The sequence below is a fragment of the Acinonyx jubatus genome, chromosome C1 (genome assembly GCF_027475565.1).
Source record: "Acinonyx jubatus isolate Ajub_Pintada_27869175 chromosome C1, VMU_Ajub_asm_v1.0, whole genome shotgun sequence".
NCBI classification, from domain to species: Eukaryota; Metazoa; Chordata; class Mammalia; order Carnivora; family Felidae; genus Acinonyx; species Acinonyx jubatus.
This window is the reverse complement of record NC_069381.1, coordinates 166,089,958-166,105,229: the sequence shown is the minus strand read 5'-3', so window position 1 is coordinate 166,105,229 and position 15,272 is coordinate 166,089,958. Positions and strand designations below refer to the sequence as shown.

The 15,272-nt window shown below is 35.3% G+C and overlaps 1 protein-coding gene across 4 annotated transcripts in view; it reads right to left on the bottom strand.

Moving 5' to 3' along the window:
• Window positions 1–1,076: 1,076 nt before the first annotated feature.
• Window positions 1,077–15,272, bottom strand: part of UBE2E3 (ubiquitin conjugating enzyme E2 E3) — an 89,980-nt gene continuing 75,784 nt past the window's right edge. For all 4 annotated transcript variants that reach the window (XM_027055371.2, XM_053215398.1, XM_015086854.3 and 1 more), the window contains 3 exons: window positions 7,228–7,360; window positions 3,708–3,855; window positions 1,077–1,715 (listed from right to left, as the gene is read on the bottom strand). In XM_027055371.2, the coding sequence (XP_026911172.1) occupies window positions 1,618–1,715; window positions 3,708–3,855; window positions 7,228–7,360 (379 nt within the window). In that variant the 3' untranslated portion in view covers window positions 1,077–1,617. The remainder of the gene's footprint in view (window positions 1,716–3,707; window positions 3,856–7,227; window positions 7,361–15,272) is intronic.

The following is a 15,272-nucleotide window of genomic DNA, read 5'->3' as shown; positions in this document are numbered from 1 at the left end:
GGGGGGGGGTAAGTGAAAAATAGGCATATAAATGTACTTTTATTTTTATACTAATTTAAGACTTCTGTTGACCAATACACAAGTTGGAGGTCCACTATTCTTAGTAAGGGTGTATGCAACTATAAATGTTTTACTTTATGATCCTGAAGCAATGTATTTTTATGCTAATAACTCCATTCTATAAGTTTTAAAATGGTACTCTAAGAGGCTCCATATTTAGGACTGGAAAAGACATCTGTTCCATATTGCACAACCTTGGCTACAAGACCAGAAAATTATCTCAACAACTATTGTAGTAAAAAAAAAAAAATAAATAAAAAAAATAAAAAAGGCACATCTATACTATTTACCAAACTTGACTATTGCAAAGTAATTAACTCCTATAAGAAATCTAACATTTAATAATTGTAACCAAAAAGAAGGAATTTATATGATCTGTAAAACCCTTAAAATTGGTTTGGTTTTGTTTTTTCCAATTGAGAAATAATGCTGCATCTGCACACTAATCCAGAGTTCTAGTCCACCTTCAGGGTGGACAATGGTTTCTATGTTCAACTCTGCCTCTAGCTCTATCTGCTGGCTAAGTGCCACAAAAAGAATGGTAATGCACACCATACACCACAAAAAAGCTAGACAGGATTGGAAGTGAAGTAAAAAATACACCGACACAGCAGCAGTATCAGATTAAAGTTATTTGACAATATTGTCCAATGGTGGATGTTAATCACCAATTTGGAAACAAAATGTTCTATAAGATAATACCAGATTCCTGAGGCAGGATTTCATATTATCTTGTGCTCAAATATGGTCTTATCAAAGTAGAGCTTCATGTGTTTTGAGATCAATGGTTTAAAACCCAGTGTTGCATCTTTAAGCTCATTATATTCTCTCATCGGTACTTAAAGGGAAAAAAAACTCTACACATTTAACAAGATTTCAAATGTTTTCAATTTAACAATTCATTTATTTGTACTGGTCCTTAGTAGTCAATCTTCATATCCGCATTTTTATTTCATCAACAATCATCTCAGACACACCTTCTAACAAGATTGACTTAAAATATTACGACAGGAAACTATGCCTTCAGGAGCATGTTTATTGTGTTTGAGATGATACATCAGGTGCTCTCTGAGCTACAAAGGGTAAAAGGAAATCCTCTCATTACAAACTGACAAAGGTAAAAGGTAAAACATTTTTCACAACAGCATGAACCACATACTCAGAAATAGATCTGGGTTTAATACAAATGACATAATTCCTAGTCATCTACGGCTACTTTTATAACTTCATACAGATAATGAATTAGGCTAAAATGCACTATAATATTTGGTAGACTTCAGGACCAGTATCCTTAGTACATCACAAAATACATTTTGATATCCCAAAGAAGCAAGACTTGCAAGTAGGCGTTTTAAACATAACTAATCTACAGCTACAAAGTTCTACTCTTGATAGCATTTACCTTTTTGGGGAGGCTCCCAGTCTCCAAAGGATAAAAGCAGAGAGTAGAATCAGTATAACATATACACAGAAGTCCGTATTGTAAAGGCTATAAAGATTTGCAGCACAGTGAGAAGAGGCCCTCTGCTCCTTCACACTGCATACAAATTATGTGAATTATGTGGCGTATCTCTTGGTCCACTGTCTGGCTATCCTGTCATGTTCTGCTCTGTTGGTCAAATACTGAGTGGCTATGCTTCCAACCAGAGGATCCGCTGAAAAAGTAGAAAGAACATTAAAAGATATATTATATTATATGGAGTCTTAATGTCACAGTTTTAAGAGTCGATTAAATCAAAACACTAATTTTCAAGGCAGCACCTCGACAGATATATAATGGCTAAATTTTCAAAATTAAAATACTTAACATCACATAATCAGCTGTATATTTTAATATTCAAATTAAAAAAGCCCTTTTAACTAAAAACAATGCATGTTAAGTTACTAAATTTGATTTTAAATGTATGCCTTTAATAAAATATAAAAACTATTTTTCACTCTTGGCATTTTATTCAGTAATGCTAAGATGATTATATTTCTACCTTCTTATGGATATTTAAAAATGAAATTTATAGGGACGCCTGGGTTAAGCATCCAACTTCAGCTCAGGTCATGATCTCGTGGTTCGTAAATTCAAGCCCCGCATTAGGCTCTGTGCTGACAGCTTGAAACCTGGAGCCTGCTTCAGATTCTGTGTCTCCCTCTCTCTCTGCCCTTCCCCCACTCACTCACTCCCTCTCTCTCAAAAAATAAACATTAAAAAAATTTTTTTTCAATGTAATTCTTAAATAAAAACTCAAATCTTATAACACAGTGCTACTCAGAATGTTTCCTTCATTCTGCAACAGTAGGATTCAAATCCTTATCCTTATCTCCATTTAAAAACTTGTCATTTTGTTTTAAACAGAATTCTAAACTAAAAACTGAATCTGAGCTGTAAACTTCTACTCTGAATTTGTTTTTCAAAAAGGTAAATATGTACACACAGCATAATATTTGAAGTGCACCAAAAGAAAGCCAGTGAAAAGTAAAGCCCTCTTCCCTCCCGACTCCCAATTACTCAAGAAGCTTCTCTACCTAGCAAACGATGTCACCTGCTAACAGCATCTCTATTCAGGGACAGTATGCACACGTACACGCATTTAGAACAGGACTGTTATGCATACATACTTTTCTTCGGTGCCTTGCTCTTCTACTTAATATATCTTAGAAAGCTTTCTGTATCAGCTCATTTAGAGCTGCCTTACTCTTTTTAATCCTGTTTTTCTACCTTTGGCATATGTATAACTGTTGGGTTTCAGACAACAGTAAAAGCCTTTGGTGATTAGCCCAATATTTAGAAAGAGTAATTCTACTTCTTTAAAAATGACCACTTAGTTAGACAGATAACATATGCAAGATCTCAGGATTAAACGTCACTTTCTCAAGTCAACTACACATGTTAATGCATGGCAATTATGCATTTCCTTTTTTTTTTTTTTTAATGTTTATTTATTTTTGAGACAGAGAGAGACAGCATGAACGGGGGAGGGTCAGAGAGAGAGGGAGACACAGAATCTGAAGCAGGATCCAGGATCTGAGTTGTCAGCACAGAGCCCGACGTGGAGCTCAAACTCATAGACCGTGAGATCATAACCTGAGCCGAAGTGGGACGCTCAACGGACTGAGCCACCCAGGTACCCCTATGCATTTCTTAAAAATGTTATGGATTATATATTAATGACTTTGCATTTCTATAATCATAATCCTAGTCCAACTCTCTCATCAACTATCATTTTAATATCCACTATTACTACACCTAAAACAACCAACTGTAAGCCAAGAAGGGAGAACAAGAAGCTCTTCATTACTCATTGGTAGCTTTTAAAGCACATGGCAGCATGGAAGGAGCAAGGAAAGGATGCACTGGTGTCCGAGTCATTATTTTACTCCTGGCAAATATGATCTGCAGAGCTACATTAATTCAGAAAAAGTCCATCAAGGACAGAAAGAAAGTAACTATAGGTAGCACGCCATTAATAAACTCAAGAAAGTTATTGTGAAACTTCTGGTCTATCTAACTGAAATGGCATTGATCATTTCCTTGCAAAATGCTTTAGGCTAATCTTTCCACCAGTAGCACTTACTTTCTCAACTCAGTTAAGGTAACCAAGAAAACACGTTGGTTTTTGTAGCCTCACTGTATGTGTTAATAAAGATTTGCTTACCAGGGTTGCAATCTGTCAAAAGCGAACAAATCGACAGCAAAACCTTTGAAATAGTCAAAGCAGGACTCCAGTTGTCTTTAAGGATGTCCAGACAGATGACTCCCTGACTGTTGATGTTGCAGTGATAGATTCTGGTGCGGAAAGTAACCTAAGGACAGTTCCATTAAAAACAAAGAAAATGAATGCTTTATTACCAACTAAAACTCTCACCAACAAAAGTGAAGGGTAACACAGATACTAAATAGAAAATAATTTGACTGAAGAGCTAATTAAACACTAGGTGGAAGTAATATCAAAAGTAAATGGTTTCTATTTATTTAATTCAGTTGAAAGACATTTCTTTTACCCAGTACAGCAGGAACTTCCTTGATTTCACACCAAAGTGAGTAGCTGATTTGGATGGTTTTCTCTAAATGAATGATACAATAATTATAGGTACCTATGACCATATATGTACCATATACACACACATGTACACACGTGCACATACAGCCCTCTGTTTAAACATGGCAAGTGAGAAGTGTTTTACTGCCAAAGGAAAAGAAGGAACTGGTGAAGAATTTTTTTTTCACCATAAGACAAAAGTTACATCAGTTTCTTAGTAGAAAAGATAAGTATCAACTCTGCTAATATCCTGTCATGTATCAGAAAATACTGGACAAAGATTTAAAGGAAGGCTGATGAAATCACCAGTCTATTTTTCAGCTTTTCATTTCTCCAGCTAGTTCAATGTCTTATTAGACTAAGAGAAAAAAATAAAACAAGCAAGGTACTTAAGGTACTGAATAAAGGAAACTAATATATCTCGGAGATATATGAAAAAAGAGAATAAATCATAGGAATAAATACTGGCAAGTTTCAAAAACAGTCACAAACATTAACAGGGTGGTTAATTCTTAATTTGGAGTTGCAGAGAAAAACAAAACAAAACAAAACAAAACAAAACAAAACAGTTCCTGATGTCTTAGAACTAGCAGCGTACTATGATCACCCACATGGAGTCTAGAAAGAAAATATTAAAAGCCCTCAAAAGTGTATTTCTGATAATGATGCATAATTAATTAAAAACAAGAAAGACAGCAGTGGTCTAGTAAGGGAGAAGGAAGAGACTGTACTTCTAGAACCTGTCTAATAAAGTACACATACTAGTTATATGGATCTTAAAATGTGGGCTAGTTGAAGTGGGCTAAAAATGTACAATACATACCAGATCGGATTTCAAAGACAGTACCAAAAAGAGAATGTAAAACATCGCATTAACAATACTCTTACATTGATTTCATGTTCAAATGACAGTATCTTTGGTATACTGGGTTAAATGTTATTAAGATTAATTTCACTCTCTCTCTACTTTTTTTTTTTTTTTTTTAAATTTTGGAGAGAGTGGGCGTGAGCAGGGAAGAGGGGCAGAGGGAGGGAGAGAGTATCTTAATCAGGCTCCACAATGAGCATGGCTCACCAGGGCCCAATCCCAGGACCCCGGGACCCTGGGACTATGACCTGAGCCAAAACAAAGAGTCAGATGCTCAATCAACTGAGCAACCCAGGCGTCCCTCTATTTTTTTTAATGCATCTTGTCGAGTATTTAAAACTACACATGTAGCTTGCATTGTATTTCTATCAGACAATTCTGTTCTCAAATATGGGAATAATATGTTTAGATCATTGACAGCTGACTACTCAATAGATATGTGTAGTTTACAAACATGATGCAATAAATAACTTTGAATCCTTTCAGCTATTAATAATCAATGAACAGAAGATAATTAAACTTGTACTATTCCGGAGAAGTTCAATACTTTATCTGAACTTCAACAATAATCAGAACTGTATAGAAATAATTGTACCTAACACCAAGATAAGAGCAGAGGTATTATTTCTTTTTCACTTGTCCAACTACAGATCCAAATAATGCTTCATAATACTGTGTAAGATATCTCAGGCAAGAAAAATGAATCAACATGGAAAGGTTAGAAAATTAAAATACTGAGACTTCAGCAAAAAGAAGTAACATGCTAAAATAAAACATAACCACTATATTAACCAAAACAATTGATAAATCATATACAGAACTATAGTTTGAAACCTGTTAGAAAAAGAAAAATAGAACTCTTTTCCTTTCCCTGATATACAAATATAGTTTTGTAGAAAATAAACCTTGCAAACTTTTTTCTGCTAATTTTGCTACCATATAAAAACCAATTTCAAGAAAAATGAGGCATGTAGAAGTATCACTATTTATAAATACAGCCATGAGCTATTTTGCTAAGGTTTTGTTTTCTGTAATACAGAAAACTTAACCACTGAATGCAAATTGAGCACTTAATGATATACCAGCATTTAACATGTATCATTCTGAATGTGAATACAATTTGTAGTATTATTAACATGGGGGCTTTGTTCCTTTATTTGATCTAGCAAGACATACTCTACATACTTGGGAACATTAAATAAGACAATCATTTACAGATCTTAAATTCAGATGAGATAGTATAGTATTCAAAACACTGGTAATTCCAGTAGACAGCAAATACCTCTAGGTGATAGGGAACCTTGGTGTCTGTACTTTGAGGTAGATACCACTAGGTGGAACTGTTGTTACATTATTAGATAATGGAGAAATAACCCTGGGTTTAAAAAAAAAATCCTTAATTTTTACTCTCTCTCTTCTCCCACCCTCACCAAGCATGCATGTGCACACAAGCATTAAATTGCTATATGTGTTTTAAATAGTGTAGCGGACATAAGAAACTATGTTGAAAAGAAAAACATTTCATCATAGTTAAAGGCCTGATAACAATATACTTTTCCCTGACATGTCAGAAGTCTCTGTAACTAGACCTAATTATGTTCAGGCTTAATATTGGCAGTTTTTACCTGCTGGCTTGACCATTTTATAATGAGAAGAGGAGGAAACCATTCAGGTAACTGTTATATTTAAGACTTGAAAAATAATTGCCAAGGCACAACTCAACCCTTGTGTTACCCATCTAAATTCATACTGAGAGACAACTAAGGCTTAAGCCACCCAGCCCACCCTCATTCTCATTACTACATCCTACCTACAGAGGGCACAAAGCAAGCTTTTTAAATAATAGTTTCCTTCTTCTTTGCTGCGGTTTTCTAGTTTTGCTGTGAAGAGATGGTATTGAGCACAAAATTCAACTTACTTCTTATTTCTGCAAGTTGTCAAACAGCTTTACTTTTAATCCCGACCGGTATCTCCAGGAAGCTTCTTAGGATATTTTCCCTTATAACATAAATCTAAAATTTATCTCCTTTATTGGTGTGCAAAGTGGCATATTTTTATTTACAATTAACAAACTCTTTCTGCTGACTATAAAGTTATCTGTATAAGGCAGAAAGCAATTTCTGTCAGTTTCAAAATTCTTGGTTATAAGAGAGTTTCCATACCAATTCATGAAAAGCAATGCCATGAAAATGATTACATCAGTACATATTTAACCTCTAGAATTTTAGAGAAGGCTAAAGATTAAAGAATGGACTTGTAGGTTCTTACCTTTGGTGGCTTAAATGGATAATCGGATGAAAAAGTGATATCCAGAAAAAACACACCACCTTCATATACAGAACCTGGTGGACCAAGTATAGTCGATCTCCATTCATAAATGTTATCTCCTTTAGGCCCAGCACTATTTAAAAGAAATTAAAAATCAATGTGTATATCTATAAGCAATAAATGTTAACATCTTAAACCAATTAAGTATTAAAGGTAAATTAGCAGCCTAGAGCAATAAGCGATAAATATGAAAAGTAAAAGAACTAAGTCCCAATGTGTGTATACATATATGTACAAACTTATTTGCAAACATTTCAAATTTCCAGAAAAACTGCAAAACCAAAGAACACCTGTATAACTTAACCCAGAAACTACCTGTTAGCATTGTACCCCACTAGCTTTTTCATCTTCTCCCTCCCTCCCACACCCTCTCTGTTTCCCTCTCTCTGTATGTATGTATGTGCACATACACACTGACACCCAAGGCTTTTTTTTTCTGAGCTATTTGAGAGTAAGCTGAATGCATCTGGCCCTTTCCCCATAAATACTTAAGTTTTCACATTTCCTATATTACCCTCCAATATAATCAGAGTACAGCCACAATTTCTGTAAATTAAAAAAAAAAAAAAAAAAAAAACACTTTAACCAATTACCTGCAAAATAATGTTGTCAACTGACCCAATAATAATGCCTTTTAAAAAAATTTAATTCTTGTCCAGATACAGAATCTACTCTTAAGATCATCTATGGCCTGTGTCTTTAGTTTCCTTTAACATGGAACTTTTTGGCCTTGACTTTTATAACATTAACATTTTTGTTAATGAATACAGTCATCCTCCTTCCCATCATCTCCTACTTCTTTCAATAGCATGCTCATCTTTTTGGAGTTACCTGATGTTTCATGGTTAGATGCAGACAGGGCATTCCTGGCCACAACAGTGCAGAAGTGATGGGTTCTCAGAGTACCAAGGTATTCATTCACCTGTCCCTAACCGGTGTTGTTAATTTTCATTACCTGGCTCAAGTGATATCTGATTTTCCTACTGCTTACTTACTATCTTTTTCCTACAATAAGCAACCTTTGCTCTTCAACCAAATTTCTCCCCTACATTTAACATCCATTTGTGATTCTTGACTGAACTAAACTTTACTATGATGGTGATAAAAATAATAATTTTCCAACTTCAGCATTTACTCTACATTTACCAGCTGGCCCTTGATTCCTCTCTTCTCCCGTTTGTATGAATGTGTGTATTATTCACATGGTCTCATGGATTCTCTTTTTTTTTTCTTAATGATTTATATAATTCATTACTGCCTTTAATTGTTTTGATGCTCAAATTATCCCAAATTTGGCTAGTGGGTGCCCCTTCAAAATGGCCCCTCTATTCTTGTGAGAAGTTGCTGTATTTTTATAAATACTTCCTTACTTTCACGTCATAACATGGCACAACAACTGTTCCAGGATCCCAGGCTTGGAATCAGCCATTTCCTCAAGGAGCCCTGGTTCCTTTTAGTCCCACATTTAGGGAATGTTAAAAAAGCAAAGTCTGAATGCTCGATGCTACTAATTCCCAGGTACACTGCATTATGCTCAACAACATCATTTCATTTATAAAATACAAACAAGAAAGATAATTCAAATAAAATCTAAACTCACAATTATTTGCTGGTAAAGCATACCCAATATTCCTTAAATTCTCTTCAAATTTACCTTATAGACTTCCATTTTTCCCTAACCTTTACATCATAAATTATCTTGACTTTGTGAACTAATGTACAATACATCTAGAGCATTTCTTCTTTTCAACTGACCTATTAGTTTACAAATGATCTGCATGTTTGATTTAAAATAAGGGTAAACCAGCATTGATAAATCAACCACTTGATAATCAACCTATTGTATTAATTATAATAGGACTTTCAGGTATAGTCAAAATAACTTAACTGTGTATTATTAATTCTGCAAAACAAACTGAACTGTAAACATCAGGTAGGTGATGCTATCAAATCAAACCTATGCTCTAAAAAATAGTCCATACAGAAAGGATGTAGAAAACTTCATGGTATAATCAAAATATTTGCAGCATGCTTTAAAAACCTGTATTTAAGGCAGGTGCATGAACAATAAAATCTCACTATTTTGGCCCATTTAGGGAAAAATATTTTTTAACATAAATACTGTTTTATACGTCTTAAGTGTACACAGCAACTGAAACTAATTACAGTAATGGCTCACTGTCCTGTCATCATTTGAGAATCAAGTATATTCCCTAAGTGAATTTTCATTGTAACTAAAAACATAATATTGAGCACTAATTTTGTAAACAAACAAAAAAGGGTTTAACCTGATTCAACAGCATTTCCTTTTCCAAGTTAATTTTTCCCTTGGTGGCTTAAGGTAATCATCATAAAATGAAATTATAGTGTCAGAAACTTTTATGGTAGAGCTGCTTCACTAAAATGATTCTAAACTATACATGTCACACACTGGTAATGTTAATAATAGTAGTAGTCATCATCATCATCATCATCATCATCATCATAATAATATTAACATTAGTTAAGATTTACTCCATCCGTATTGCAAGCCAGGCATTGTTCAAAGCATCACGGCATAACTCATTTAATTCTCCTTACAAATCTATGAAGTAGGTACTATTAGTACATTACTATTTTTAGATGAGAAACAAAGGTTCTGAGAGTTAAACAACTTTCCATATGTCCCACAGTCACAAAATGACTCAGAAAGAACTTGGACAAAGTCTGTGAACTAGTCTGTATTGTCTTCAACAGTGTGCTGTATTATATTTCTAATTTAATTTCCGGTCAAATTTTGCTAATATCTATTTGTGTAAGAACCCAAAGGGAGCTGCTATCCAAAAAACTAAAAAACAAAAACAATAATAAAAAACAAACCATAATACAAAGTTCCTCAGTAATATTTCTTAGTTCTTAGAAGAACTATGTTATGCTTCAGAGAATACAAAGAAGTTAGAGTGGGGTTACTATACTTTTTAATGAATCACAGAATTTCAGACTGAGAAGAATCTGGTTGAAGCCAATCCCATCTCGTTATACTTGAAAAAACCAAGACACAGAAAGTAAATGGTACATCTTAAACCCCCCTCTGCCAGTTGGCAGTAAGAGCTGGGATTCCTACACCTAACTCGTATTGGTTCTTAAATTTGCTTTCTTCTCACTTATACTGTTTTGTCCCAGGGCAAAGGAAATGTTTATTACAGCAGAATATTAAATGTGACTTCCCATGTTGTCTTAGAGAAGACTGGGCAAGGCCAAAGCTTATGGTAGTATGATTCCTTTAATGCTCCAAGAATACTGAGCCTAAGGCAAGCAATGGCTAAAATCCAGCCCTAGTGCTGGCTGCCTTATTTGGAATAAGGACACCCTTTGCCTTCTTAGAAGGTGCCACCTGCAAATCAAGACATTCTTAGTGGGGGTGGGGGGGAGGAAGGTGTTGGATACAAGAACTGGCTCCACCCAAATTCAAGCAAAGCATTTTTTACAGGCTGCCTTCTGGTCTGCCACTGAGGCTTCACAGCTGAGGAGAAAATGAGTGATAAATGCTGACAATCTCAAGACAGGTGCTATTCATACCTTTTCACTAACTAGTTAGTTCCATTCTCTCTGTTTTACACAAGGGTAACATTCCAGTCGTTCCACATGCCATTCTAGATCATTTGTGTTTCCCTCTCTGGGGAATGATGTTCACAAGAATATCACGATAACATTTCCCCAATCTTTATTAAAAAATAAACCTCTATTACTCTACCCCTCCTAGCTCCCATCTCAAAGATCTCTTAACAGGCTTTTTACTCCTTATCACTACACTGAAACAGCACTTATCAAAGGTCACCAGTGACCTCATCACTAGACCTAATGCTCATTTCTCAATACTCAGCTTATTTGACTGCCCCAGCAACATGCTGACACATTCGATCACTTTTTTCTACTGGATATAAACTTCTGTTTTGTTACTAGAATAACATACTGGTCTTCCTCCTAACTCTCCTGGTCCTTTCTTCTCAACTACTAGTGCTATTCCTTATCTCCCTAATCTATAAATAGAGTCAGTCCTTCAGAACTCAGTTCCTGGACCTCTTGTCTTTTCTTCTCATATCTACCCTTTTGTTGATCTCATGCAATTTTATGGCTTCCAAAAGCACCAGCAGGCTCTTAATTTCCAAATCTGTATCTCCGGCCTATGTTTTTATGCTGAATTTCAGAACTACACATTGAAATGCTTACTAAACAGTCTTTATAATATTTTGAATCTAATAATTTTGAAAACTGCCTCATTTAACATGTCCCCAAATGAGTTCATGTTCTAACTCCTCCTACAATCCTCCCTATTTCAGTTAAATGCTAACTCCATTCTTCTAGTTCCTCATGGCGAAAGCAAAGACCTCTTCTTTAACAACGCTTTACCTCGTATCCAGTATATCAGCAAATTCTATTGATTTTATCTTCAAAACAAACCCAAAATTCTACCTGACCCTGATTCAAAATACCAGAATCCCCTCCTGGCTAGTTACAATAGCCTCTCTGCTTCCACCTTTGGCCCTACTCCCACCATGGTAGTCTATTTGCAAAAGACAAGCTGGCAAGGCAACAGGCAGAAAGTAAGTCAGATCATGTAATTCTAGTCAAAACTTTCCAAAGGCTTACCACCCTCCTGTTCTGTGTTAAGATCAAAGCCTTCTGACCTACAAGGCACTGTATAATTTGCTGCCACCATTATCACCATCATCCTTCTTATCTGTTTCTCTCTTCCCTGTTCAACTGGCTCTAACAACCTGTTTCTCCAACACACAATGTACGGTTCCACCTCAGGGCTTCTGCACAGATGTATCTCTGCCTAGAATGTTCTTCAAGATGGCAACATGGTTTGGATTCATCACTTTCTGCAGGTCCTGATTGCAAAGTCACCTTCTCAGTGAGGCCTTTCCTGGCCACTCTATCTAAAAATGTCATACATCATCTCCACATATTTTATTATTCCTATTTTCTTCTCCATATAATTTATCACTCTCTAACATATAGTTTACTTATTTATCTTACTGTCTCTCTCATCAGAATGTAAGCTCCATGAGGTTATAAGATGTAGACTAGGCTTCTTTCAGTGGATGGTACTTTTATGCCTTAAAAGTTATAAGTATTTTGGCAACTCAAAGTGACTGAAGAGCTATGGGATCTGCCCAAGGTGAGAAGGGAGATCTCACAGAGAAAGTTTAATAGCAGGGGGAAGGAGAAGGAGGAGAATGAAGGGAAAGGGAATGTTTTCTTACCTTACCTCCCTCCGTAAAGAAGCGTTCATTTATTTACTTCACTGATAACAGCAAAGTAAAATTTATTCCAGTTCTGAGTCAAATTATGAGAAAACAGAAACAAAATTGTTCACTGACACCTCACTATGCACAAATACCAAAAAAACAACAGAAAAGACTGTTAAATTCCATAATGAGAGCTCAATTTTTTGTTTAAATGTTATTACGAAAATGAAAAGTACCTTTATTCTATTGCTTTTTTTCCCCCCTACAAACATCCATCCCTCCTTTTAAATACTGTATTTCCCATAAGCTAGTATACGTTCTACACAAAACAACAAGAGTAAAAAGCATGGAGAAAGTTTAGATTGAGTGACAAACTTAGCCTAAAATTTTTGTTACTAGCTGCTCTTACTGTTAACAAGTGATATAATTTTAAACATTAGCAGCATGAGGGCAGATATCTCAGCAAAATTCATTTTCTCACTGCTTGAATATTAATTCAACAATTACTGTTACTGCAAGGGTCATTAACACTGTCTTTTTCCAGCACTGGAATAATTCCCAATACAATGTTTCAAATGCTCAATTTAATAATAGACTCATTTTACAAAAATGCATTTTTTTAACACAATGCTTTCCACACACACAACCTTTTAACCCCTACCAAACTAAATGCCAAGGTTCCATATGCTTTCTATCCCGAAGGCAGGAAGTTCTACCTTGAGCTGAACTAAATTCAAAAAGAGAAGGACATAACAATGACTTAAGTCAAGACATGACAGAACTATGAAAACTGTGGTGTAACGGTGAAATGTTCCATTTTAAATAATTAAAATGCTAAAATGAACATTTCTATGTGTGCAGGATGCATTTAAAATGAAAAAAATCTTACTAATACAAAGTTTCTACTGAAGCATGGGTTACATAATGAAAGACCTTGAATTAAAGACGCCATATTGGCATAACTTCAATAGGACTTATCCACCCTCACTGAAATCTATTAAAATATAAATAAAACTAAAAAGGAACTAAATACAAAGAGAGATACTCTATGTTCATGCATAAGAAGACTCAAATGTCAAGATGTCAGTTCTTCCCAACTTGACCTATGTGGTCAATCCAATCCTACTCAAAATCCCCCTAAGTTATTTTGTGGATATCCACAAACTGATTTATAAAGTTTATATATGGAGAGGCAACAGAATAGCTGACACAATCCTGAAAGAGAACCATGTCAGACACTACCCAACTTCAAGACTTACTATAAAAGCAACAGTAATCAAGTCAATGTGGTATTGACAAAAGAACAGAAAAACAGATCAATAGAAGAGAAGAGAGAGCCCAGAAATAGACCCACATAGAGTCAAGTGACCTCTGACAAAGGAAATAGAATGGAGCTAAGATAAAGACAGTCTCCTCAAAAAAATGGTGCTAGAACAACTGGACATCCACAGGTAAAAAAAATAAAATAAAATTTAGACACAGACCTTATATCCTTCACAAACATTAACTCAAAATGGATCAAAGAATTACTCTAAAATGCAAAACTATAAAAACTCCTAGAAAATAACATGGGAAAAAACCTTGGTGACTTTAGGTATGGCAATATGTTTTTAGAGACAACAGCAAAGGCACAATTCATGAAAGAAATAACTGAAAGTTGGACTTCATTAAAATTAAAACCTTCTGCACTGCAAAAGACAATGTCAAGAGAATGAAAAGAGAAGCCAAAAACTGGGGGAAAAATATATGCTAAAGACACATCTGATAAAAGACTGTTATCCAAGATATACAAAGAACTCCTAAAACTCAACAATAAAAAAATGAACAACACAATTAAAAAATGGGCAAAGGACCTCCACAGACCCTTCACCAAAGGAGATATACAGATGGGAAATGAATTTATGAAAAGATGTTCAATATCATATGTTGTTATGGACTGAATGTTTGTGTATCCTCAAAAGTCAGGTTGAAATCCTAACCTTCAGTGTTGGTATTAGGAGGCAGGCTATCAAGAAGTTATTAGGTTATGAGCATGTGCCCTTCTTAAATGAAATTAGAACCCCAGAGCTCCCTTGCCCCTTATGCTATGGAAGGACACAACAAGAAGACGCTATCTGTGCATCTGGAAGCAGGTACTCACCAGACACCAAATTCTGGACTTCCCAGCCTCCAGAATGTTAAGAAATAAATTTCTGTTGCTTATAATCCACCCAGTCTAGGAGCACCTGGGTGACTCAGTCAGTTAGGCATCTGACTCTTGATTTCGGCTCAGGTCGAAATTTTAGTTAGTGACATGGATCTCCGTGTTGGGCTCTGCACTGAGCATGGAGTCTGCTTGGGATCGTCTCTCCCTCTCCCTCTGCCCCTACCCTGCTCTCTCTTTCAAAATAAATAACTTAAAAAAAAGCCACCTAATCTATGGTGTTAGATACATGTCATGAGAGAACTGCAAATTAAACCAGCAATGAGGTAACACTATACACCTATTAGAATGGCTCAAATCTAAAACACTGACAACAATATATTCCTAGCAAGGATGTGGAACAACAGGAACTCTCATTCACTGATGGTAGAAATGCAAAATGGTACAGCCATTTTGGCAGACAGTTTGACAGTTTCTGAAAAACGAAACATATTCTTACTATACAATCCAGCAATTGTGTTCCTTGGTGTTTAATGAATTGAAAACTTAGGTCCACACAAACACCTGCACACAGATGTTTACAGTAGCTTTATTCATAACGACCCAAC